General features: G+C 45.5%; 2 protein-coding genes across 2 annotated transcripts; both read left to right on the forward strand.

Annotated features, from left to right (window-relative positions):
* The first annotated feature begins 986 nt into the window (after positions 1–986).
* ILDR1 (immunoglobulin like domain containing receptor 1) lies at positions 987–19105 on the forward strand. The gene is made up of 8 exons (XM_050332671.1): positions 987–1052; positions 3924–4094; positions 6266–6415; positions 7149–7268; positions 7418–7564; positions 11826–11957; positions 13127–13929; positions 14913–19105. The coding sequence occupies exons 1-8, from the start codon at positions 998–1000 to the stop codon at positions 14952–14954; spliced, it is 1620 nt and encodes a 539-aa protein (XP_050188628.1). The 5' UTR covers positions 987–997; the 3' UTR covers positions 14955–19105.
* Positions 19106–20728: 1623 nt separating this feature from the next.
* On the forward strand, positions 20729–23965 carry LOC126648951 (apovitellenin-1-like). The gene is made up of 4 exons (XM_050332677.1): positions 20729–20859; positions 22285–22383; positions 22743–22902; positions 23525–23965. Exons 2-4 carry the CDS (start codon positions 22323–22325, stop codon positions 23628–23630), a joined length of 327 nt encoding a protein of 108 aa, XP_050188634.1. The 5' UTR covers positions 20729–20859; positions 22285–22322; the 3' UTR covers positions 23631–23965.
* Positions 23966–24243: the final 278 nt, after the last annotated feature.

Raw genomic sequence — 24243 nt, forward strand, 5'->3', positions numbered from 1 at the left:
AGCATAAAGGAAAATCAGAAGAGTGAGTACGAGAACACTGCCACAGCCTCAACAGGTCATAACATTAACTGCCTCGCACGTGGTAAAGAAAACCCGACAAGTCCCACGTTGCAGATGGGCTGCAGGACATTCATTCCTGTCTTGCCAGCGGGTACCAAAGGGACAGGCGGGGACACCCAGCGCTCCCCAGGGGCAGCAGGGGAGGGCGCCTCGGAGGGGCCACGGGGAGGGTGCCTGGCTCGGAGCGGCCCCGGGCGGCGCAGCGCGGGTGCATGAGGAGAGGGGCTGCCGGGGACAGCCGCAGGGAACCCGCGGGCCCCCCGAGGGGCGGCGTGGGGCCGGAGCAAGCCCGACCCTCCCTCCTCCCCGTACCTGGGGCCGGCTCCGCCGCGGCGTTACCGGTCTCCGGGCAACGGGAGCCGCGGGGCGCCCCGGCAGCCGTCGGCCGGCGGGGCGGGCCCGGCGGCGGCAGCGGGCGAATTAGAAGGGCCGGTGGGTGTTTAACTTCGTGTCGGTTTGGTTGTGGTTTGCTTTTAAAGCAACCTCTGTTTCGGCCGCGGCTGCGGTCTTTCCAAAGCTCGGCGGGAGAACGGGAGGAATTCCCCCGCCGTTCCTCCTCCTGCCCGCAGGACGAGGCGTGTGCTCCCGTGCGCCCCTGGGGTTGGGAGGCGCTGCCCCGGGCGAAACTCCGTGCCCGTAACTTCCCGTACACCTGTGTGCGCGCTACGTGTACTTTTTAAAATTTTACTTTATATAATAAATACACACTGTGGAATATATCTTTACATTATACACATATAGATATATATGTATGTAAAGCAGTTTCTGAAGCTGGCGGCGGGTGTTTTGCCTGGCTTTGCGGAGCAGGGCGCAGGTAGGGAGGGAGGGGACTGCAGCCGGCGGCAGCGCCCGGCCCAAGGACAGGTGCCACGGAAGGGGAGGGACAGTGGGCGCGACGTCCCTGGGCGGCGGAGGAGGAGGAGGAGGATTGCGCGCCATGGCCCCGCACGGGCGCTGCCGGTGGGCGCTGGTCCTGGCCTGGCTGCCGGCCGGTGAGTGGGGCCGTGGGGTCCCGGTCCCCGCCGGGGTCCCGCCCCAGCCGGGGACACCTCTGCGGCACCGGGCCGGGCCCCGGGCGGCGCCCTCGGGGCTCTCCCGGGGTTAAGGCGGTGCGGGGTCGCGGGGAGCGGCGGCGGCCCCGCGGCGAAGGGAAGGGGCGGCCAGGGCCGGGCGAGCGCCGTTCCCCCCTCTGTGCCCTGCCCGGGGCTCTCCCGAGCTGGGTGCGGAGCCATGCGGAGGGGAGTTTCGCTGTCCCAAAGGTGCGGCTGGGCGCTCTCCTAGGAGGAAGTGGCCGCCTTTTTCCTGGCAGCCGCCAGTATCGGTCGCGTGCGGCTGGCCCGGCTGGGACCCGGGAGCAGGGCGCGGGCACGGAGGGGTCGGTCCCCCCTTGACCTGTCGCAATCGTCCACCCCAGGCCTTGCTGCTGGCTCAGCCTGTTTGGGGACCGGGGGAGCCGCAGGGCTTCCTCACCCGTGGGGACGAGCCTGTGGGGAACGGGAGCTCACCTCCGTGTCCTGGGGCAGCCTCCGGCAAGCAGAGTTATTTCTGCCAAGCTTTGTGGGTTGCCTGACAGCTTCCGACCTCCAGTTGGAAATAAAATTATCGTTTTGCTTCTTGGATGCCTGGGTCTTGGCGGATGATCTGGCTTTAAGTGCTGAAGTTCAGCTTTTCACAGAGAACGAGTGAAAGAAGCAAAAAAGTGTGGAGGGATGCTGTTGTCTGCTGTCTTCCTTGACAGCCATATTCCTGGGTGATGCTCTAACCAAACCTTGGCCTCACTGGCTCTGAAGCGTTCGTGTCTTCACCACGAAGCCATAGGCCTGAGGTAGCCATGACTTACTTGGTTGTTAGTGTCCAGATTTGTTCTTCCCTGCCAGGATAAGAAGGACAGCAGCCTGCAGTGGAGTAATGCAGTCCAAGTTTAGGAACCAGCCTTAATTTTCACAGCTTTTCAGTTTTCTTGGAGGAGGTTAATATGAAACATCAGACATGCAGAGATATCTGACTCCAGTGGGAACAGTATGTTTTCAATCTCCTTAGAAAATAAGGAACTTACCTTTGAATTCTGACTCTTTTGCAGAACAGAGGTAATGAGAAAGGATCCCCTCCATAAAGAGTACATAGTGATTTTGAGTGTTTTACTCTTGCCAGAGAGATCCTGTTGTAGGAAACCCATGTTCTGTTCCTATGAGACAAGTCAGAATTCATATGAGGTTTCATTTGATTGACCCTGAGATCATTGTTTTGCCAGTCTTGAGAGTTTGAAGTTTGGATTGGTTTATTGTGATTTTCTGAATTAAGATTCCATGAGTCAACTATTTCACAATGAAAGCTGAAACAAGATGTTTTGAACTACAATGCTTTTAAATAAGAGCAACTGTAACTACCTGTCTGCAGCCTGGACCTTGCTTTGCTACAGCATTGTAAAAACTTGTTTTTCCTAGAGGTTTGCACATCTGCTGATATTTCGGTGTTTAAGTGAGCCTTGGATTCAGGGTTTGCCCTGATCCTCTCTGTGTTTGTGTGGTATTTTTAAGGCAAATTATTTCACTCTGCCTGTGCTTTCAGTTGGCTGACCAGGAACTGAGCAAGTACTGCATTGACAATACCCTACTGCAGAATTACTTGCTGAGGCAGAGTTGCACCTCTGCAGCATGTTTTCCACCACGTGGAAACTGTGTGAACTCGTATTTGCCTGGAAGGTAGTGCAGAGGTCCAGCCTAAGAGGACACTGAATGATGCTTGGCAAAGAATGATGCTTGCAGCTGTGATCCAGATGCTAGTACACGGTATTAGCAACTTGTTCCCTTGCTCTCATCCTGAAAACATGGAGTAGAGGGAAAAGCGTTGGTTAATGGAGACCTGTTCAGTTGGTACCTTCCAAGCCTCCCCATTTCCTTCCCGCCTTTCCTGCTGTCATGCTTCCCAGTTAAGAAGCAACTAGCACAACACTGCAGTCAGTGCCCTGTTCTCTGGCATGTATTCAGACAGGGCATCCCACACTTGCTCTGCACTGTTTGTATTCCCTTATCAAAGGCAACTGGTGATAACTTTGCTATTGTTAATGACAAGCACAACTTACTGTATTATCAAAGTTTAAATAAGATAGAAATGTCTCTGGAGTAAGGCTAAAAGAAAGCATAGATTATGAGAAACTTTGTAAAACCCTCCTCAGTGTGTGCAACTCCTTAGATAGAAAATGCTGTGGAGGTTGCTAGGAAGAGTTCTAAGATACATAACAATAGCTTCATTAAAAAGGAAAAAAAGGGTAAATGATGTGTGCTGTTCTGAAACTGTGATAAACAGACTAACTACAGTGCTACAGGATGAAAGCTGTATTGTCTTAATCCTGGTCACCACTAGGTAACGTTCTGATGACTGTCTTAGTGAGACCTTGATAAAATTAACTTGGTGTTTATATGAACGGGTGATGCTGCAGAACTTTTCTGTTTAGGATTAAAAGCCAAGGCAGTCCCATCCTGTGTGCTTCTTCTGGGCCCAACAAATTTTCTCCCTCAGCTTGGAGGGACAGTTTACTCCATGTAGAAAAAGAACAAAGAGTGATTTGCTGCATAATGCAACAAAATGCAAATCAAAAGCAACTCATAGTTGCTTTTGGAGAAAATAATGCAGTCCATAGGGCATGCCAAAGAAGCTGCCTTCAAGGAAAAATGGGACTCACATTCTAACCACGGTTTGTAACCCTCAGTGTCTTCATCAGAGGGGTTGGAAGGTCTGTACGTGCACGTCCTGGATGAGGCTGAAGGAGATGTGCTTCGATCGCTGGTCTGGTGCAGAACGCATGGTGTGATGTGAGGTCTGAGTCTGTGGGCTGATGGCGTTCTCTCTGTTCTTGTTTGCAGGTTGCCTCTCCCTCCTGGTGACAGTGCAGGATGCTGAGCGTTACACCACCTTATTTGCCACTGTCATCCTTAGGTGTGACTACAGCACCTCAGCTCAGCTGCAGGATGTGGTGGTGACCTGGCGCTTCAAATCCTTCTGCAAGGACCCCCTCTTTGACTACTACTCAGCCTGTAAGTGTTAAGCTTGTTCTCCAAGGAATCCCTCTTCAAGTAGAAAGGAGGGGGAAGGTGGACTTACTGGGTAATACAGGCTTTGACCCCTTCCTACTCACAAACCAGGTGGTGGTATTTCTCAGCGCTCCAAGGAAAAATAGGTCATGTCTGATTTGCTTTCAAATGTCAAGGGCTTGCTTATGATACAAGATTGTAGAGAGTGCCAAAGCACTTCATTTGTCCTCCTTGTCATCAACTCAGAAGGCAGAGCAGCTCAGCCATGTTTGACACAAGTTAATTTTGGCGGACCCATTTTATGCTTCAACACATTTGAAAGCAAGGGCCCTGCAACAAGTTGACTATGATTCCATGGAGGACCCCACGATTGGAGATAGATACCTGTGACCAGATGTTACTGACCTTAGGAAGTAGAAGAAACGTGCATTTTGGAGAGTAGAAAGACTTCTAAGTAATAAAACTTAGTACTGGTGGGAGCACTTCATGTGCAGATACTCTGGTATGGGCAGCCTTAATTCAGGAGTGTTCAATATGGTATGTAAACTGCATTCCAGGGTGCACCAAACAGTATAACGAACTGGCCAAAAGAGGTGATGATCCCACTATATTTAGTGTTGGTGTGCCCTCACCTTGAGTATTGTGTGCAGTTCTGGGTCCCAGAATTTAAGGGTATTAAGGTACTTGAATGCATCCAGGGGAGGGCAACAAAGCTGGTGAAAGGGCTGGAACGCATGTCCTGTGAGGAGCAACTGAGGACTTTGGGCTTATCTAGTTCAGAACAAAGGAGGCTGAGGGGTGACTTCATTGCTCTCTACAGCTTCTTGAGGAGGGAAAGTGGAGACAAAAATCTCTTCTCCCTGATATCCAATCATGGGATGTGTAGGAATGGTCCAAAGCTACATCAGAAGTTCAGACTGGACTCCAGGAAGCATTTCTTTAATGAGAGGGTGGTCAGACACTGGAACAGGCTTCCTGGAGAGGTGGTCGATGCCCCAAGCCTGTCAGTGTTTAAAAGGCATTTTGACAGTGACCTTAATAATATACTTTAAGTTTTGCTCAACCCTGAAGTGATCAGACAGTTGGACTAGATGACCTTTGTAGGTCCCTTCCAACTGTTCTGTTCTGTTCTGTTCTGTTCTATTCTATTCTATTCTTTATAAACCCTGCAGTATGTTTAAGTGGCCTCAGCTTAACTGTACACTTAGGATTGAGCTCAGAGTGAGTGTCTGGGTGCCCAAACTCTCCTTTATGCAACCTGGATGGGTTAGGTAGGCATATTACCTGGTGTTCTACAGCCTAGTCCACAAGCAGGCAGGTCCCCAGCTCCGCTGATCCCAGCATAATGTGGGTGCTTTTAGCCCAGGCTCAAGCTAAAAACCCCAGCAGTGACAGAAAGTATGAAGGTCATGGTGTCTGCTTAGTTGGGTCTGCTCTTCATGCTTCATGGTAGGTACAGCAGTGGAAGAGACTTTGACAAGCTTTGTTCTCTCCTCTCTTCATTGCAAGCCTTTTGCAGACAATGCTGACTGACTCACATTGTCTCCCCAACTGCCAGCTCCCAAACACCTGGTAATTCAATGTTTATGTCGTGAGTCTGTCACAAGAGTATTGCACAGAAATTACCTCTAGTCCTCCATTAATTCTCTTGGATGTCTCTACACTTAATCCTTAGCCGGAATCAGATGATGGGTTATTTTCTGTCTTTATAAGATTCACAACATCTAATGGGATACAGGAGGGAAAGGGAGACAATCCCTTTCATGTGTGTCTGGAGGTTTTGTTTGGTAAATAAACACACTTTTGTTTTAGTTCCAGTACTCCTTTGTGTTTTATGACTTTTCCAGGCAGTTTATCTTCATACTGGGAGCTGTCCTCCAGCCTACCACCATTAGCTTCTTTCTATTGCTGTTCTTTCAGTTGTGAGTACAGGAGGGATCTCCTCTGCAGCTCCTGCATTCTCAAAATCTCTGCCATTCCTGTGGCTCTACCTCTGTTTGTTTTTGAGTACTTCAAAGTGACTTGTCCTTGCCGGTTTTGAAGCCATGCTTTGTATTATTAAACTGAAGCAAATGCACACACGCACTCAAGAGTTTCTCTACTGCTCACAAGGGGATAGAAATTGGTCCTTTGAAATAACCTTTGGCATCTTATTTGCTGCTGTGTGTTTGCAGCGTACCAGACTGGTTTAGCCCTCGGCCAGGACCCGTCTAACGACTGCAACGACAGCCAGCGAAAGGTGCGCATTGTCATCCAGAAATACGGGCAGAAGGACCCCGTGCTGGGCATCGACTACCAGCAACGGAAGATCACCATCCAGAACAGTAAGTGACTCGACCTCCCAGGCAGGCACTGAACTCAGTAACTGTACAGTATCTGGGTCTGCTAAGTGAAGAGAGGCATAAACATTGCTAATATAGTCTGTAGCTTACACATTCCATGAGGTGGCAATGGAATAAGAGCTGTGAAGGGCTCTGTCCCCGGTTGGCCTGAGGGTGTTGGAGGCACTACAAACTAAGGCTGAGCTGGGAATGCCTGAGCTTTTTGGTGAGGAGCATAAAAGCTGAGGAGCCCAGAGGCTAGAAAACAGTTCATTCAATCTAAGAAGTACTGTGTAGTTGTCCAGGTGTATTATATGCTCGTTGCTGTTCCTGGAGCAAGAGCTGTTGCTGCTGCCAGACAAGCTATTGGGATGGCTGACCTAAGGGGGACAGTGAACTGTGTTCCAAAACCAGTAGAGCTGGCAGTTGGCAGCATCTGGTGTCTTTTAACTTTCACTACCCAGCAGCATGCTGGTTATTTCACTCTACACAGAACTAGTACCACTTCTAAGTAGTGTTGCCTTCTAGCAACAGAGAAAAAGGGACTGGCAGTGAATGTTGTCTATAGGAATTCTCAGTGGACTCAACTGTGATTGTTTGAAGGTGATGGCCATGCTTGGGAAAAAGGGAGATGCAGTACTCCGTGTTGCCTGCAGGCAGAGGTTTTGACTGGAGCCTGAAAGTAGTGTCTGTCAGTCCCAAATAGCCCAGTGACCTCTCAGTCCCTCTCCCACAGGAGCAGACCTTGTCATCAGTGAGGTCATGTGGTGGGACCATGGCGTGTACTACTGCACTGTGGAAGCACCAGGAGATACATCAGGTGATGCGGACAAAGAAGTGAAGCTGATTGTTCTCCGTAAGTGCCTGTGGTTTGTTGCCTGGGTGGCAAGATATCTCCTCCTGTTCTCTTCTTCCTCACTCCAAGGCATCTCCATCAGTGGAGAGGTCAGTAACTTACCACAGCCAGATACATCAGGATCAATCCTTTTTCCTTTTTTCCCACAGACTGGCTCACAGTACTCCTCATCATTCTCGGTGGCCTCCTTCTCCTTCTGCTGATTGGAATATGCTGGTGCCAGTGCTGCCCCCAGTATTGCTGCTGCCACATCCAATGTGGCTGCTGTCCAACCCGGTGCTGCTGTAACCAGGAAGGTGAGGTTCAACCAAATGTGCATCCATTTATGCCTTTTGTCAGCACAAAAGCTTGACTAGGACTTTGCTGAGCTCCCTTCTGCTCAGTGTCCATATAAAATGAAATATTTCTGTAGCCAATGTGATCTCCAGGACCAGCTTGTCTGAGTGTAGAGGAGGGTTGCTGAGATACATAGAACCCACCTTGCTCTTCTGTGTCCAACTTTCAGAAGTTCCTCCTCACACCTTGTTACGAGCTTCTCTCATGTCATCCAGCTCCCTTGTATGAGTAGCTCAGGACTTTTCTTCTCTATCTTGTGGTTCATTTGCCTGTGCATGTGAGGAAGGCAAGTAAATGCCTTTGTATTACTCTCCAAACTAGCCTAACCTTCAAGTATGTTGCTCCAAGAGGAATTATGTAAAAATTGGCATTTTCTATCTTCATGTTTTCTTCATGTTATCTTCATGTTTTATTTGGTTTTCTTGGGGGGAAAGGAAGTGAGAAAAAGAGGAGAAAGATGGTCTCTCTTGGTAGTCAACTGTACAAGTGCATTTTTGAGTTTTTGAGGGTCAAAAGAAAATTTACTGTGTTTGTTTTTAGCAGTAATAAAGTTTCTGCAGCCAGATCTATTTTTTTTAATAAAGCTACCTTCTGAATGTTGGCTGCTAAAGTCACATAACCTGTAAATGCAGCTTAGTTAGCAACATAGTGGACTAGCCCCTCTGCAGCTTACGCAGTCTGACAGGAACAAAATACAACAAAGAAGTTTATTTATTGTTGAAATCACCAGATTCTTCCCCAGATGCTACAAGGAGAGGATTTATGAACAAGGAGCTGGGTTCCTGGTTTCCCTTTACCTTCAAAAGAGCTATTTGGTATCGGTTGGGTGTAAGCTGTAAGAGTTTTAGGCTTAAGCCTAATTTACTTAGCCCTTGCACAGAGAGAACAGAACATCCCTCTTACTGCTAAAACCAAGACACTTTTGGGGGGCTTTACAGGTTGTCAAGTGAAATGTGTAGTGTTGAGGAGGCTGTGGAAATTTGGCAGAAAAATTAGTTTCTGTGAAGGGAGAGAGAGGTGGTGGAGGTGAAAGACTCACACCTCCAGAATTACTAGTTCTCAACAAAAAAGGGATTCAGAATTTGTGTGAGCTCCTTTCTGCTTTTCTGTGCAGTAGATTATAGCTCACTCCAGACTGCTGCTGTTATTTCCTGCCTCCTGCTGAGGAGGAGGAATTCCTGCGGGGTTCCCAAAATCTCTCCCTGTTCATGAGAGAAGGTACAGACAAGACCAGCCTCCTTGACTGTCTGCTGGGTTCTGTGGCTGTAATTTCCATCCCAGCTGCCTGCCCTCTCTATCCACTTGGCAAAGGGTCCTTGTGCCTGCAGCCCTCCTCTAACACACCTTCTCTTCACTTCATCCTGCCTTTGACTTACTTTTTTTTCACTCCAAAAAATGAAATGCAGACCTTAAAAAACACAAGAAGATAGATTGAGGGAACATCTTAAAAACAGTCCTGAGGAATAGCAGTTCCATACAGCTGAAGAGAAGGCAGAAATCCTCACGTCCTTTACGATTACAGTGCGAGCCGAGTGTGTTTCTTCCCAGTTGTTGGCCACTAGAGGACAGCCGAGATCTGCTGAACAGTCGCAGATGCCATTGAGGCAAGGTAATCCTGCGGCTGTGAATCACAGCACTAAGTACCGTGGTTTTAAGAACCTAGCAATAAAAGAAGTGCATTGTTTGAGTCATTCAGGATTGGTCTACCGAAATATTAAACATGCCCCAGGAGCAAACCAATTACATTCCCCGTGGAAAGCTCTGAGAAAAGCCTGTCAGGGTAAATATATGTATGGCCTCCTTCTGTTTCCATTAGTTCCTTTTCTTCTGTGGGCTTCTTCTAATAATGAATCAGTGAAAAATAGGATATACTTGCACCTGGGTCTGACTAGGTTGGAAAATATTTTTTTATTAATTGGATAATTGGCCCAGCAGCTGTAAGGTCCGTCAAAGGTAAAGAACCGCCTTTCTTCACAGGTAATAACTGAAGGGAACAACACAACAATCGGCCAAAGTTTTACAGCAGTTATGAGTTTTGGAATTAGGGTGAATCTAGCCTTTCTCAAATACATATGTTCACTTTAAAAAGATCTATAACTTTACTTCCATTTTGCAGGTAGGGAACCAGAATATATATCGGATTCAAACTGGAAAGCAAAGTATCCGGGGAAGGAAGAAAAATTAAAAGTAATGAAGGAAGTCCAGGGGTAATTCTGCATTTTCTCAGCTGTAGGAAGAGATCAGAGAATTACAGGGAGATGATGACTTTGGTCCTAGTGACTGCCTTCATATCTTAAGGGGGAGAGCCCTAAGTAGGTATGCCCACAGCTGCTGGACCTCTGCTCCTCAGGCAAATACCGTGGTCAAAACCCAGGGACGTGCACTCAGCAGGTTCTAGGACATTCTCAAGGTGGTAACTCTTGAGGTATTCTCAAGGAGGAATGAGAGAGGGAAGATAAGGCCCTTCTGTTCTTTTTATCCTTCATCTTCTTTCTCTCTTCCTCTAACTTTGAAACCTAAACTGGAGGAAAATCTCTTGGGAAAAAAAAAAAAAAAAAAAAGAAAAGAAAGTGAATCAAGTGTGACATAAAGTGCTTGAAAGCTGCTACCTCAGGCCACAGAGCTTTGAAGATATATCAGAGTATTAGGATTAAAACCCCTGAAGCTTCCAGCTTTGTAGTTCTTTCTGGTTGGAGCCAGACTGAGGAGGGAGTCTGAAGTGGAGAATGAAGTGGAACTGCATGACCTGTGGGGAAAAGGGTAGAATGAGTTGAGAGGCTTGGTCAGTCCTTGTTTTGCTGCAAGTGGTGCTCTGTATAAATTCAGTGAAACAACTAAAGAAGAACATGTTTAATAACTGGAGTGCTACCTGAAATGGAAAGCTCAGTCACAGAGAACATGCAGTCTAAATGCTGCCTGCTGCAATGAACCCAGGGGACAGAATTAATTGGAGCTTAGCTGTAGCCTGGTTTCTTAAAGAAGCAAATCTTTTGCAGTCAACCTGTCTGTCTATCCCCCTATCTCTTTCCCTCCAATAGCTTTTAATTTCATCAACCAGATTTATCAGAGAAGTAAAAGTCTCAAAGGCAATTATGTTCCTATCTGTTTCCTGAACTGTATAGCCAGGAATGTTCTGTTCATGCCTGACCAGAGATGAGGCTGCAGTAAAAGCCTATCACTTGTGAAACTCCAGGGAAGCTGTATGAGAGAAATTTTGCAAAGGCCCTGGTGCAGAAAGGCTTTACTCAGTAATGACAGACAAACCAGGCTTTGTAAAGTCTGGGACTTGCATAATTTCCTTGCTTGTAAACCTAAGTTTGAGGTAAAAGTAGTAAGTTTCTGTAAGATGTTTTTAGATATTCCTCCAAAAGAAGCAATGACGAGCTATGGGCAGGAAGGCAAGTTGTCTGTGTAGAGCAGGCGAGATGGAAATGTTAAAAAAAGTGAATGGAGCCTGACCCCAGGAGTAGGGGTGTGGAGATGGTGGTGGAAAACCAGTGAGGAAGAGATGTTTTCACTGAGTTTGCTCTTTTGGCACACTGGACATTGCTGTTGAAAACTGGAAATTTAGTCTGTTTGCCAGATTGATCACACAGTCCTAAGGGATTTAATTTTAGCAATTATGCTGAGGTAAATTACAGAGAGAGACTAGAAAGGGAGAAGCTGGACAGTGCACCTCTGAGTGCCCTATTTGTGGAACAGAGATGAAATGATGGAGCACAGAGCGGAAAATACGATCTGGACAGAACCCACATGAAAGAGGCAAAGAAGGATCTTGTTTAGCTGTAAATCAAAGCTAGAAGGGGAAAGGACCAATGATGAGCTGAAAAAGTTTTGAGAGAAAACTGTGATATGTCTTTCTGTATGAAACATTATTTCACGCCTTTCCACAACTATACTCATCCTGACAGGGCAGGTAAAAGTCTTACACCTTGTAGTGCTGCATACTTAATCATAGTGTTATTTGTTCCCAGTTGCTGAGACTGGACTCTGAATGTTAGGCAGTAACCCTTTTCTTCTGTTCTAGGGATCTTTTTGAAGATGTACAACTTCGTATTGGAATTTCCTGTGTTCTGTTTTACCTTTGTCATAGGGTGGAAAGAGATTTTCCTTTTGCGAATTTCCTGTATCCAAAGACTGCAGCCTAACAAGGAAAATGGCATGTGATCTGCAAGCTGTGCTCTCTGAATAGCTGCAGTAAGCTTTCTTCTTCTTTTACAGTACTGGAACGGCATCGGTTCATAAAGCGGGCTCAGGCACTTGCACCTTGGATATCACCCAACATGTTCTACGGAGGTGGTGACAGGAACTCAAAACTTTCCTCTTACCAGCTGAACCCTCTACTGCAACAAGGTGAGACTATGGGCATCATTTCAGAAGGAAATCGGGATGAGAACCAGGTAACTTTTTAGGGAAGTTCAACGTTGAGGCTTTAGCCTCTCTACTGCAAAAGAGAGATGTTTCTAGCATGGTTGCATGTCCAAGCATAACAGCTCTGCTACATCTACAGCATACTGCAGACTTGCCTGGGTGGATAAATACAGCCTGTTCATCTAAAGTGTCTTGCTGGGCTCAGTGCTGGGTGAAGTAGTTTAGTGCTAAATAAGGTGTATCTGTGCTACACCCCAGCGACTGCAGGGTAAATATACCCAGCTTATCTTGCTTTGTGTGGCAGAGGAGGGTACTGTCTCTTTGTTCTGCTGTGCTGGTCACGGTCAACTCCTTATAACCAAAACTGATATGACAAGTGAGGTGCAATTTGTTTGAGTTCTTATCAAATCTCTAGTCTTAAATGATTAAGGGCAAACTGCCTTCTGTGAAATAGATCTACCCTGCATGCAGCAAAAAATGAAACTCTTTAATGAAACGGGAAGAATTTTAACAGTTTTTCTGCCCCAAAATCACTTGTATAGTGGAATTTATTTGTAACTTTAATGGAGGAAGGAAGTCTCTGAAGTTCTAAAGAAATAATTAAATAAAATAACTTATTACCAGTAATATTATTTAATCACCCAAGGAAAACAGAGGAATTCAACATAATGGCTTCTCGGAAGTATATAAGATACTTTTTATCTGAAATTAGCTTTTCATCACTATGCTGTAATCACAGATTTGCTCTGTGTCTGATGAGTTTTATCTATTGTTTGAAGAAACCATTTGCAAACAAATGCCAGATTCAAGATGTTTCAGTATATACTTCTTCAGCCCATTAGTTAAATTTACAGTTACCATTTTTCCTAGCCAGGGCACCAGTTTTCCTTAGAAAGGTCCAGTGGCTGATCCACCATGATTTAATACACAGTACGCAGAGTCTTCTTAAGGAAATGCAGCTACTAGTTACTACTCTCTGCACCTAACGTTGTTTGGTCTGGCTGTGCTGGTTGTAGTGCTTGAGAATCATGCAGCTCTTGCAGTGAGGAGCAGCAGGAGGAGAGAAGGGACTCAGCCAGGCTCATGAGTGCAGAAGGGCCCTCTCTTCATTCCCTCTTGACTTGCTGTGTCTTCTGTGCTTTTATCCTTAGATGTGTCTCTGCAGAACAGTCTTCCACTGGTGCAGCCACAAGCTCAGCTTTCCCATGGCAACGGTGTTTTGGACTATCTGGAGTCTGAAATCCAAAACCTCAACATGTCACAGCTCCGGCCACCCTCCCACCAGCGGCAGGCTGTGCAGCCCAGCCTGCTGTCCTCCCTGGGCTCTGACATCGTGCCACCTCCTCTCAATGATCACGTCTCTTCCATCCATGGGAGCAGCAACTCCTCACGGCCACAGAGAGCCACCCACACCCCCGGACCCTGGGACTATGCAGCAGAGGACAGAAGGGAAAACCGGAGGTGGCCCGTGCCTTCCAGTGGGGATTCTCATTCCAGCTACAGTCAGGACATCTGGGACAGGCGGCGAGAGGACCATCCTCAGAGGCAGAGGACAGGTGGCTACGATGGCAGGCCACAGTACTCCAGACGGGATGTGTCGCCCCCACGCCAAGCTGAGAGGGGCAAGAGCAGCAGCAGCAGTTTCTATCCAGAGGAGGCCAAGGAGCGCTCCAGCCACCAACGTGGCAGGAGACAGGAACCCTCAGGGAGGAGAGAATACGAGAACCACGCTGGGAGGAGCAATAACTCGGGCCAGCGGCGGCACAGCTACTCCCCACCTTCTCGCAGGGGGTCGTGGAGCTCCTCAGAGGAGCCAGTCCGTGTCCCAGCCACAAACCGCAGGCGGAGGAACCGGTCTCGGGAATGGCTGGAAGATAAACCCCCCAGTTATCGCTCCTTAGAAATCATCCCGAGTCAGGACAAGAAGCACAAAGGCAACGCAGGGACACGCTCGGTGAGTCAGCTGCCTTTTTGCCTTCCCAACCCAAGGAAAAGGTTGGGTTTTGGGGAGTGAGAGTAAATGTTTTGTACTTTCTGTAGCCTGTTGTGTTGCAAACAGAGGCCAAGGAGCAGGGAGTGCTCTGTGGAGCTTGGTTGTAAAGAGGTTGCTGAGTTCTCTGCCTTGTGACATGTATTGCATGGCTGTAGAAGTAGGCCCCTACAGGGTGATATGTTATACCCTCTCACTTTTGGGGTTCTTTGTATATGTTGGTGTTAAAATAGCTGTTGTCTGGTACTGACTGGGGAGAAAACACTTCCAGACTAGGCAGCAGTACTGAGTTCCCCTCTGCAACCATCTCTGGAGTTGGTTTATTTCTGATTTCTTTTACAGTGTGCATGATTCTCCTGTTACCTATCTTTAACATTTAATTTTTATTGTATCTTGGTGATACTTTTATGATAATTCATATCCATCCAGGTAAGATGCCTAAAGCTATATCCATGCTTTCAGGTAGCATGGATGAGAAATATGTCACTCTCCAGGCCAGGTGGAAGAAGGTGACTCTCTTCTTGGAACTCCTGAGAACTGAACATGCATTATATGGGCAGTGAACAGCTCTTGTTTACAGCTTATCTTATCATTTCACACTGGGACTAGATTTTAGGTGGCAACCTAAATGTGAAAAACTTCATATCCAAATGCTAGTCTCCAAGTTAGACAGTGTATTCTCCCTTAAAAAATGGTGATTCTTTTAAATAAAAAAATGTTAAGTGTCCCTTATCACATATATGCAGAGTTTTACCAGGTGGGAGTCTTCTGAAGGGGCTGTATTTGCACATTTTCACTTCTGTGTTTTGGAAAGAAGCACAATTCAAGTTCCAGCTGGGATGTGTGTATGTACGAATGGGTTTTGTTATGATGTTCAGAGCAGGTAGGAAGACATATGATTTCTGTTCATCATTCCTTGTTCCTGAATCTTTTATTTTCTCTTGCAGGACAGAGCGAGTTCCCACAGTGGAAAAAGCATAATCATTTAATGTCAGTACTGAAAGAACTACGATTCCCACTGGACTCCTCTTAGGTTTTTTACTGTGTAGGTTGGGACGGCTGCTTTTGATTGAACAGACAACCAGCAATAAAACAGATACAGCAGCTTCTCCTTAGATTTGCAACTCTGAAGAATCTATGACTTGTGCCCATGAAAGCCATACAAAACCCATTTTTATTCTCGCTGTGATTGGAAACACAGGTTTGCAATGGGCTGTGGTTCATTTTTATTGGAAACAGCACATTTTTTTCAGTAAATAGTATATTCCCAGTGTGTAAAGAGAGATACCAGTTCTCTTTTTGAAGTGCCTTGGCACTGCAAGGAGCCCAGTCTGTAGAATGCTGGTCCTTTTCACACCAGTTACCAGAGAAAGGCTCCAATGTTCACAGAGTTGTAAAGTCACAAGACAGTAGAATAATTTCAATTGGAAAGCGCCTCTGGAGGTCATCTGATCTGCTCCCCTGGGAGTCTGGTGTGGGGAGGCACAGCATCTAAGGCCCTTTGTTGTGCTTCAGAATGTGTAATGTTTGTTGCTTCTGTCTGGCTGCCCAGCATATTTGGGGTAGTTGCTTCCTTTTGTCCCCACTCCTCCCAAACAGGAGGATCACAGTGTTGGAAGGATGTTCACTGCCTTAAGATCTCACTAATATGGCTGCAGATTTCCAGGTTATCCACTGTTTACTGACTGAAACAACCTGGCCTACTTTAAGCTTAGACCTTAGTGCCTTAAAAGATACCTGTTCTAGCCTTTCATCGAGACTTGAATTTATTTGTAACTTAAAGGGCTAAATTTACGAAGGTTTGGCTTTCTCTTCAGGGACTGAGTAAAGTATGACTGCTGTCCCTTGCACCATGGACAGAATTTCCCTCAACTCAAGGAAGCACAGTTTTGGTGCATATATCTTTCCTAAGCCAGGTACTCTTTTCCATGCATTTTGTATTCTCCCTTTGCTCCCTATGCCTATGTATCATATACATGGGGTGAGATGAAAGGCTCTGAAGAACTCTTACACTCACCATTTTTACTGTTGTCCGTGATCTTTACCCTGGCACCTATACAATGCTGCATGTGTGGTGCATCTGATGTGTAGCTAGATTGCAGGGTTCCCTCATCTCTCACCTTGCAACTAGAACACAGAATTTCTTTATGCTCTGAGACCAGTTGTGAAGGAGAAGAACTTGACGTTTCTCTTTGATGTGATTAATCCACTGTTTTAATTTAAAATGTGCCGGAGAAGGAGAAGCTCTCTGGATGCTGGCTGCTTCCACGGGAAACTGGTTTGCCAGAGGCACTTCTTGGATTCAAGAGACTCAACAGTTGGCAAGGAGCTCTTGGAGAATCTTGTGAATTATTTTGTAACCCAGAAACACTGGAGATCGGCCAGTACCAGTGACTGTCTTGCCTAGTTCATTTCCCAGCCAGTGCCTCGTGGGACACTTGATACTGTTTGTTCTTTAATGTCCTAATTACTGATGTGCTTATGCTTTCCCTTGGAAGACTGACTTGGAGAGGCTTTCATTTTGTCCACCTCCTTGTTTTATTTTTCTTTGGACAATGATAGAAAGCATCACACTTCATACAAATGGTCCTAGTTGGATACCCAGTGCAGTTGCTGGTCGACCAAAGGCTATTACAGAGAGTGCTCATCTTCCTGCAGTTTCTTGGCTGAAAGTACTTATTCCTAATTTCTGCCTCTGGAGATAAAGCAGGAGGACTAACTAGCTTCTCTAGTTGACTTTTTTTCAGAACCAAAGGCCTACTTTTTGAAGACAGAGGGTCTCTTTGCCAGCAGTTGCTGGCTATCACAAAAGAAGAGCTAAAAGACTAACTCTAAAGTTTGAATTTAAGAAAGGAGGGCTATGTTAAGCGTAATACTTGTCTGCATTAGACCCAAACTGAACAATATGAATTGATCTATAAGTCACATTTGAAATATAGGGAATTAAGTGTGTTTGCAGAACTTGCAAAGCCAGTATCACTCTTGAATCTGTTCCCCAGCATGCTGAGGATTTTATGAACCCCCTCTTCTATAATGGACTACTATTTTTATTAGTTAAAAGGAGTTTATGATGACTGCAATGAGAGAAAATAATTTAGGCACCTTCTTCCAAAACTAGCATCGAGTTCTGACTTTAGCTTTGCACTCTGGTGACTTTTAGCAGATAGCTGGCACCCTGCAGATTCTACCCATGGAAGTTGAATTGGTAACTTGGAATTTGACTCTCTCCTTGTGCTTCATAGTTTCATGCAACATACAGGACAACTTTTTCCTGTCATTTCAACCAAGCCCAAATGTCCAGGTTTCAGGGAAGGGCTGCCCCTTTCTCCATCAAAGAGTAGAGGCTATTTGAGACATAAGGGGAGATCCCAATATGGTAGCATGGAAGGAGTTCACTTTCATTGACATTCAAGTGTGTATAAGCCACCATATGTCCAGCAAGTTTTCCCAAGAGCAAGAACCCCCTCACACTGCAAGAAAACCCAGATGACTTTCTGTAACAGGAGCAGCTGTTGAAGCTTGCTGCTGTAGTATGATAATACTAACTGCAGAGGCTATGCTTTTTTATCTACATCCTATGAAGGAGCCCTCCATCTTTATTTGTCCTTCTAGTCCCCATAATTGAGCTCGGGTGACTAATTGCAGATTGTGTGAACACAATTTGTGCTGTGTGAAATCTGAAGAGTTTTATCTTTATCATACTTGATATCCTCTTCAGTCACTTTGTTCATATTTATAGAAACATTAGGCAAAACTTCAGGGACAATTGCTTGTATCTGAGTGTTAATTCTGTAACTTCTTAAATTGCAACAGAAGTAGATTAAGTTATCCAGCAGGGAAGCAGAAATGATACCAGGTTTACTGGTCCACAGACCACTGCGGTTCATAAAACACCAGTTGGTGGTGGGCTGTGAAATAACGACAAAGGAAATCTATATATGCATACTTTTCAACTGCAAGCAGACAGAAAAGTGGGAAGGAAATAGGCTCTGCTTATTTCTAATTTTAATTGGCTCTAAATGAAACCCATTGTAACAGCACTGCACAATACAATGTGAACTCTTTTTCCCAGTAAGATTACAGTGTCTTTGACTTTTGAAAAGAGACTAAGAACTGAGCAGCTCCAACACAGCACACTGAAAGAAATAACAGTAGGAAATCGCCTAGCCTCATTCTTTCTATTTTGCAATTTATTCATGTTTAATTTTTCAGCCATTCCAAAGAGCTGATGTTCATATGTCAGCCCATTCATGATGGAAAAAGTTGAATGTTTCACATATGGGAGTTATTGCTGTTCTAGGGTTTTGTTGTTCTTGTCATGCAGCTGAAGGAATATATCGTACTCCCCAAAAATGAATCTTCTGACTTCTATAAAGTGCCTTCATAGCCACTGGAGTTACCCTAATTTAAGGTAATGTAATGAAATGAATAAGTGACCATGCCACCTAGACGGAGCCAGATAAGGACACCCATGCTACTGTCAGCTGCTTTCTACTTCAGACCTGTAAGAATCATAAGAGAGATAAAAAATCGTGTAACTTTTCTTTGATTAAGAAAGGACCTGCAATATCTGGGTTTCTTGCTTATTTGCAGAGCGCCCTGCCATTCTGGAATGCCATTCCAGGAATGGAGGGCAAGGGCTGCTTCTGTGCAATCATTGATCTGGTCTTGGCAAGTGCCTGCTTGGCAGTAGAAAGTGCTGAAATGCCCAGTTGCTATCTCTGGGATTGTATTCATGATAGCACTAGCTAAAGTTGGGCTAACTAAGCTGGGGAAGTTACCTTGTGTCATACAACCCCAAAGCAAAGCCCTTCAGCAGTAGGTATTACCACACAGGGCAGCTAAGTCCCCTCTCTGCCACTACCTCCAGCAGCACATCAGTTAAAAACACCCACATAATGGGGTTAGAGCCTTCCATTTGTTGACCTGACATAGGAGAGAGATGACACTTGAGGTTATATTAAATTAACCCCCACAAGTAAGGACTGCTCTTTCCTATTTCTGCTAAGTTTAATGCCTTTAATGTGCCTTGTTATGGTCTTCTGAATGTTACCCCAGCTGTAAAAGCAGAGTGTAAATGTGTAGATCCTCTTCAATGAATGTAAAATGTCAAATTGAAATATAAGAGAACTTTCAACCAGTTGCTCTTGTGTGTTCTTCCTAGACTATAAATTGCTTTTTAGTGTTTGCACCAGAAGTGGAACTGAAAATTCTCTGTTCTTATTTCTGGAATTAACCTTGTTACCCAGTAGTAAGAATCTGCTGTTGTTATTTTTTGGACAAAAATGCAAAATTATTTGCTTTAATGGGGGATTTTTTTTTTCCTTATTTTGAGAGACTTTTTTCTTTGTTTTTCTAAGAAAGATCATTTGAATAAATACCAAGAGAGGGGAAAAATACATGGGAAACCATTGACAGCCCTCTTTAATGATGTGACCCACTCTAGCCATCACTGACTGGCTGCCATGTCTGTAAAATGAGAACAGTTACTGTTTGATTCTAAAGCACTTGAAGCATCATGAGAAGAAAAGTCTTCTAAAAATTTTGTTTGGTTGATAAATGAAGATACTGGTTGAGCTTTTCACACTTCCCACATGTGACAGTCACCTAATAAATAAGTGGCTGATATAAAATGGAGGTCTGTTGGGGCTCAGTGGTAGGTTTAATTTATGTCCTCCCATTCCCCTTAGCTGCTGCCCTTTGTAGCTCAGTGTTGCAGCCTTTCTGTCTCTCCCCTTCTGCTGAGCAGTTCCATGTGCTCAACTCAGATGGCTGGCCCGACTGAAGACCCAGCAGGCACTTGGAACCTTGACCTATGGGAAACATGCCCTACAGCAGCAATGCCACCACTTTCTGATTGGGACCAGGGATCTTTGGGAGACAGAATCAGAATGGTTTGCATTGGAAGGGATCTCAGAAGATCACCTCATCCATCCTGCCCCTACCTTGGGTGGGGACATCTTGGACTAGAGCAGGTTGCTCAAAGCCCCATCCAACCTGACCTTAAATGCTTCCAGTGATAGAGTGTCCACAGCTTCTCTGGACAACCTGTTCCAGTGTCTCACCACCCTCACAGTAAAGAATTCTTCCTTGCACCCAATCTAACTCAATCTAATTTCAGTTTAAATCTGTTTCCCTTTCTTCTGTCACTACAAGCATTGGTAAAGCCTTTCTATTCCTTATAAGCACCCTTGAAGTATTGAAAAGCTATAGTAAGATTTCGCTGGAGCCTTCTCTCCAGGCTGAACAGCCCCAATTCTTTCAGCGTTTGCCCATGGGAGAGGTGTTTCAGCCCTCTGATAAGTTTTTGTGCCCATCTGGACACGCTCTAACAGGTCTGTGTCTTGTCAGCCTGTGCAAAGAGACTTGGCCATGGGGAAAGAAGAAATGGGAGAGGGGTGCACACTTAACCCCTGTGCACCATTTGGTTAATACCTTTGCTGTAAATGGAGGGGAAAATGCCAATGGCCATAACAGCAAGTTCCAGCTATCAGAGCAGGGAGGTTAGGGCACAGGCCTTCCCACAGGAACAGCGGAACAAAATTCAGCCCAGGTCTAGCTACTGTTAATGTGGAATTTGGCCAACTTATGAAAGGGGCCTCTATGACACGGATGCCTGTGAAAGTAGGGGACTCAGTGACCCAGGAGCTGCCTTCCACATCTCTTAGGCTCAGGTCAGACTGACCCTCCGTTACCAAATCTCAATAACAGGTCCAGAGTCCTCCACAGCATCTTACCCATCCCACTGAGCTGCATGTGCTTGCAAAAGAGCAAATGGGGAAACAGAGCAGGACCTTTGACCCCTCGCTATCATTATATTCGCTCCATAAATGCCAGTGTCTCAGATGAGGATCTACCTCAGCTTCAGCCTGAGAAAGAGAGGAGGCAGGACAGGTAAGCGCTGAACTCTCTGTTCTGGGTGGGATGGGCTTTGTGGCTGGTGTGTCTAGATCAAAGGGAAGTGAGTGAAGATGATCTTCTATTTTTCCCCATTTCTTATTGCAAGCCAAAGTGTGAGCCCTTCTCACACTCTGCAGGCAGGAATACTGCTGAAATGGAGGAAGGTGGGGGTGCTTGAGGTGACCTGGATTGAAGCTGAGTGATGGATGCTCCATAAGACATTCGTAGGAGGGTCAAGCCTGTGGTAGGAATTGCAGAGTTTCAGTGTTGGAAGATACATAATCTTTTCCCAGCTGCCTTCGCCACAGGGATTACAGGCTCTAAAGCAGATAAGAGCACCTCTTTATGTGCTTGGGAAGCAAATTTATGCCTTTGGTGCACATGGAGAAAAACTGGCTCTGGGATTAAATCAAGGTAGGGTGGTGTAGGACCAACTGCTGCTGGGCAGCAAATGTCTAGTAAATGGAACGGTAGCTTTTGGAGGCAGGCTGTGCACAGAAGGATGTAAAAATGGATGGCAATTTCCTTACTGTGGGATGAGAAGGAGCACTGCCTTGTAGCCACCTGGTATGGGATTTAGCAAAGCATTCACATGTAATAGACTTGCAGCCTTTTTTGCCATTGCAATTGTAGAACTTCAGTGTTTCCTTCACGTTGCTATAAGTGATGCAGCCCTATAATCGAGGGCATAAATAAATATTAATTTCTAAACACCTTTTTAAACTCAGCATGTTTGAAAATCTTGTTTAGATGTAATGTATTTTCAGTGTACCAAGTACCAAAATTTCCATTCTCCAGTTACGACTTTTTTAACAGCCAAAAATAAAGGAAGTCAGATGAAGCTAAATTTTGCACCCACTCCCTTTTGAGAACTTGTTCTGCTTGGGGTACTATCTGCTGTGTTATTCCCAGAGTGAAAAAGACAAGTGAATCTAGTTGACAACTTTGCTCAGCTAAAGCAAGGCAAAATACTCAGATCACTGGGTCACTAAGATGATCACTGTATGTGATGCACACATGCACACTTCCACAATGTTCTTTAGAGCAATTTAACAAAACAAATCAAACAAAGGAATACCACATTATGAATTTTTCAGTTGTACTTATGCATAGAGGAAACCTATTCTGACTTCTACCACTTTTAGTGTTTTGTTCATGTGCTGAAATAAGGGATTTTTAGCTCTCATATAAAAGAACTAGCTTTAACTGTCACATATTGTGGGTATTTGTGATTATACAAATAAAAGGACACCTTCATTTTTATACCATCTTTTCCTCACTTCTTCAGAGTAAATGCACCGTGATCTCTCCTGTTCTTGCCTTCATTTAGTGGTTAGCTTTGTTGCAAAAATTTGGTGTTTAACCAACATGTTTTATTTCTCTGAAAACGAACAAAACATCGTATGCTGATTCCTGCAGGTCTCTCAGTATAGAGAGCAGAACTGGTACTGCAAACCATGTTGCAATCCAGGGTATTGGTGATAGCTCTGATCCTGCTCCTCAGCACCACTCTCCCCGGTAAGTCTGAAAAACTTTTCTGTCTGCTTGAGACAAGGCTCAGCTCTACAGGTTCTCACTGGACTTAAGCCCAGCAATACAGTTGAAGACCATGAATACACAGTGCTCAGCAGTGTGAAACAAGTCGGCAGAGATCTGGCATGAAAATTGTCCATACGTGGTGCAAACACTCTGCCATATAAGGCCTATGACACTCACCATGAATAGGTGAAGAGGTGCTACTGGATGCTGCTAGAGCGAATTCAGGGAGAGGTTCTGAAACTCAGAATTCCAAGACTCTTCGCACTGCACCTGGGGGAAAATACGAGAGACATGAGTGACTGGAAAAGCCTGATGGGGTTTTGCCTTCTTTTTTTCAGAAGTGCACTCAAAGTCCATCTTTGAGAGAGACCGTCGTGACTGGCTGGTCGTCCCTGACGCAGTTGCATCTTATGTCTATGAAGCTGTGAACAAAGTGTCCCCTAGAGTGGGTCAGTTCTTGGCCGATGCTGCCCAGACTCCAGCAGTTGTTGCAACTAGGTATGGAAAGCTGCTCTGTGCTAGTGCTGCAATAGCCATGTGTGAAAAGGGAGAGGGAGGAGTGGGAGGAAGAACAAATTAAGTATCTGTACGGGGAGATCCAATGGGAAATAAATCAGCAACCAAAGCCTGATGGGAGTGAGGTGCTGGGAGGTGGAGTGAGATCATACAGCACAAGCTCTTCCCAGGGATACACACTGTACATGACCATGCTTGTGGGGACAGCAGGTTCTGCTCTTTATTCTTGGGTAGTGAGGGAGGAGGACACTAGCTGGTGGACACTCCCCTGGAAGGGTTCTGCGGTACTGCTGCCTGTGAGGGGCTCAGTACTGACTGTGCCACTTGATGCAAATCACAGAATTGGCTCTAGCTGTGCGTACATATTCCTCAAGGAAGGGGAATGAGTTTCCTCAAAAAGGAAAATCATGATCACCCTAGAGTCAGAGTTTTATGTAACTCATGGCACACACATGCTGCCTATTCCTGTCTTCTGAGGAAAGCCCCTCTAAGACTGCTGAGGAGCTCTGCACTCTTCAGTGACAGGCAGTGTGATAACCACAGCAGATGGAGATTACCCTCATGTATTTGTGTATCTTATCACATGCACTGTCATCTCCTGCAGGAACTTCCTCATCAGAGAAACAACTAAACTCAGTATAATGGCTGAACAGCTGATTGAAAAAATAAAGAACCTGTGGACAAGAATCCGAGGCTATTCTGGCTATTAGCCAGAAGAAGACAAGTCAGCGTCTCCTGATGTGAGTTGGTAACACCCTGCAGTGTCCTCTTTCCTCCTGCTCCTACTACGGGCCAAGATCAGTCGATAAGACAGAATCAATGCTCCTCTTAGTGCCACTAGAGGGAACCCACCTTCAAAGACCAAAAGATGGAAGGCATCTACTGAAGCCTCCCCTGGAAAAAAAAAAAAAAAAGAACACGCAGCTGGGCATGGGGAAGGCAATGAGATTCTAGAGCTCTTCTGTAGCCAAATCTTGAAAATTAATTCCTCCTGAATGGCTTGGCCATTGCCCCTCTAATAAAATAATGTTGGTTGTTACACTTCTTTAAGTTTCTTATTTTTATTGACTATTACAAAATCACACTCACCTTGTCATTCCACTCTGCTGAGAATGTAGCTGTTATTCACAAGAAGTTGTTTCAGACAATGCTAACAAACCCTAACTGTTCAGGCACTTTTAAGTAAGCTCAGATTTTTCAGGGTAGCCACAATATGTCAACTGTAATCTCACATCAGGGAAGACCATGAAATTTAAGTCCTGCTGATTGTGCTCCTTGGTTAGGTAAGAAGCAACTAGCTGCATCTGTATCGAATGTATGAAC

This window comes from Myiozetetes cayanensis, unplaced genomic scaffold, assembly GCF_022539395.1.
Source record: "Myiozetetes cayanensis isolate MyiCay16 unplaced genomic scaffold, myiCay2020 scf5-8, whole genome shotgun sequence".
In the NCBI taxonomy this organism is placed as follows: Eukaryota; Metazoa; Chordata; class Aves; order Passeriformes; family Tyrannidae; genus Myiozetetes; species Myiozetetes cayanensis.

What these genes read in the sequence shown, in the direction of transcription:
- ILDR1 (XM_050332671.1), top strand. Translation starts at nt 998, where the DNA reads ATGGCCCCGCACGGGCGCTGCCGGTGGGCGCTGGTCCTGGCCTGGCTG. An exon ending in CCTGGCCTGGCTGCCGGCCG is followed by an intron (nt 1,053 to 3,923) that starts GTGAGTGGGGCC and finishes TCTTGTTTGCAG; the next exon opens with GTTGCCTCTCCCTCCTGGTG. An exon ending in GTGCTGCTGTAACCAGGAAG is followed by an intron (nt 7,565 to 11,825) that starts GTGAGGTTCAAC and finishes CTTCTTTTACAG; the next exon opens with TACTGGAACGGCATCGGTTC.
- LOC126648951 (XM_050332677.1), top strand. Translation starts at nt 22,323, where the DNA reads ATGTTGCAATCCAGGGTATTGGTGATAGCTCTGATCCTGCTCCTCAGC. An exon ending in CCTCAGCACCACTCTCCCCG is followed by an intron (nt 22,384 to 22,742) that starts GTAAGTCTGAAA and finishes TCTTTTTTTCAG; the next exon opens with AAGTGCACTCAAAGTCCATC. An exon ending in CCAGCAGTTGTTGCAACTAG is followed by an intron (nt 22,903 to 23,524) that starts GTATGGAAAGCT and finishes CATCTCCTGCAG; the next exon opens with GAACTTCCTCATCAGAGAAA.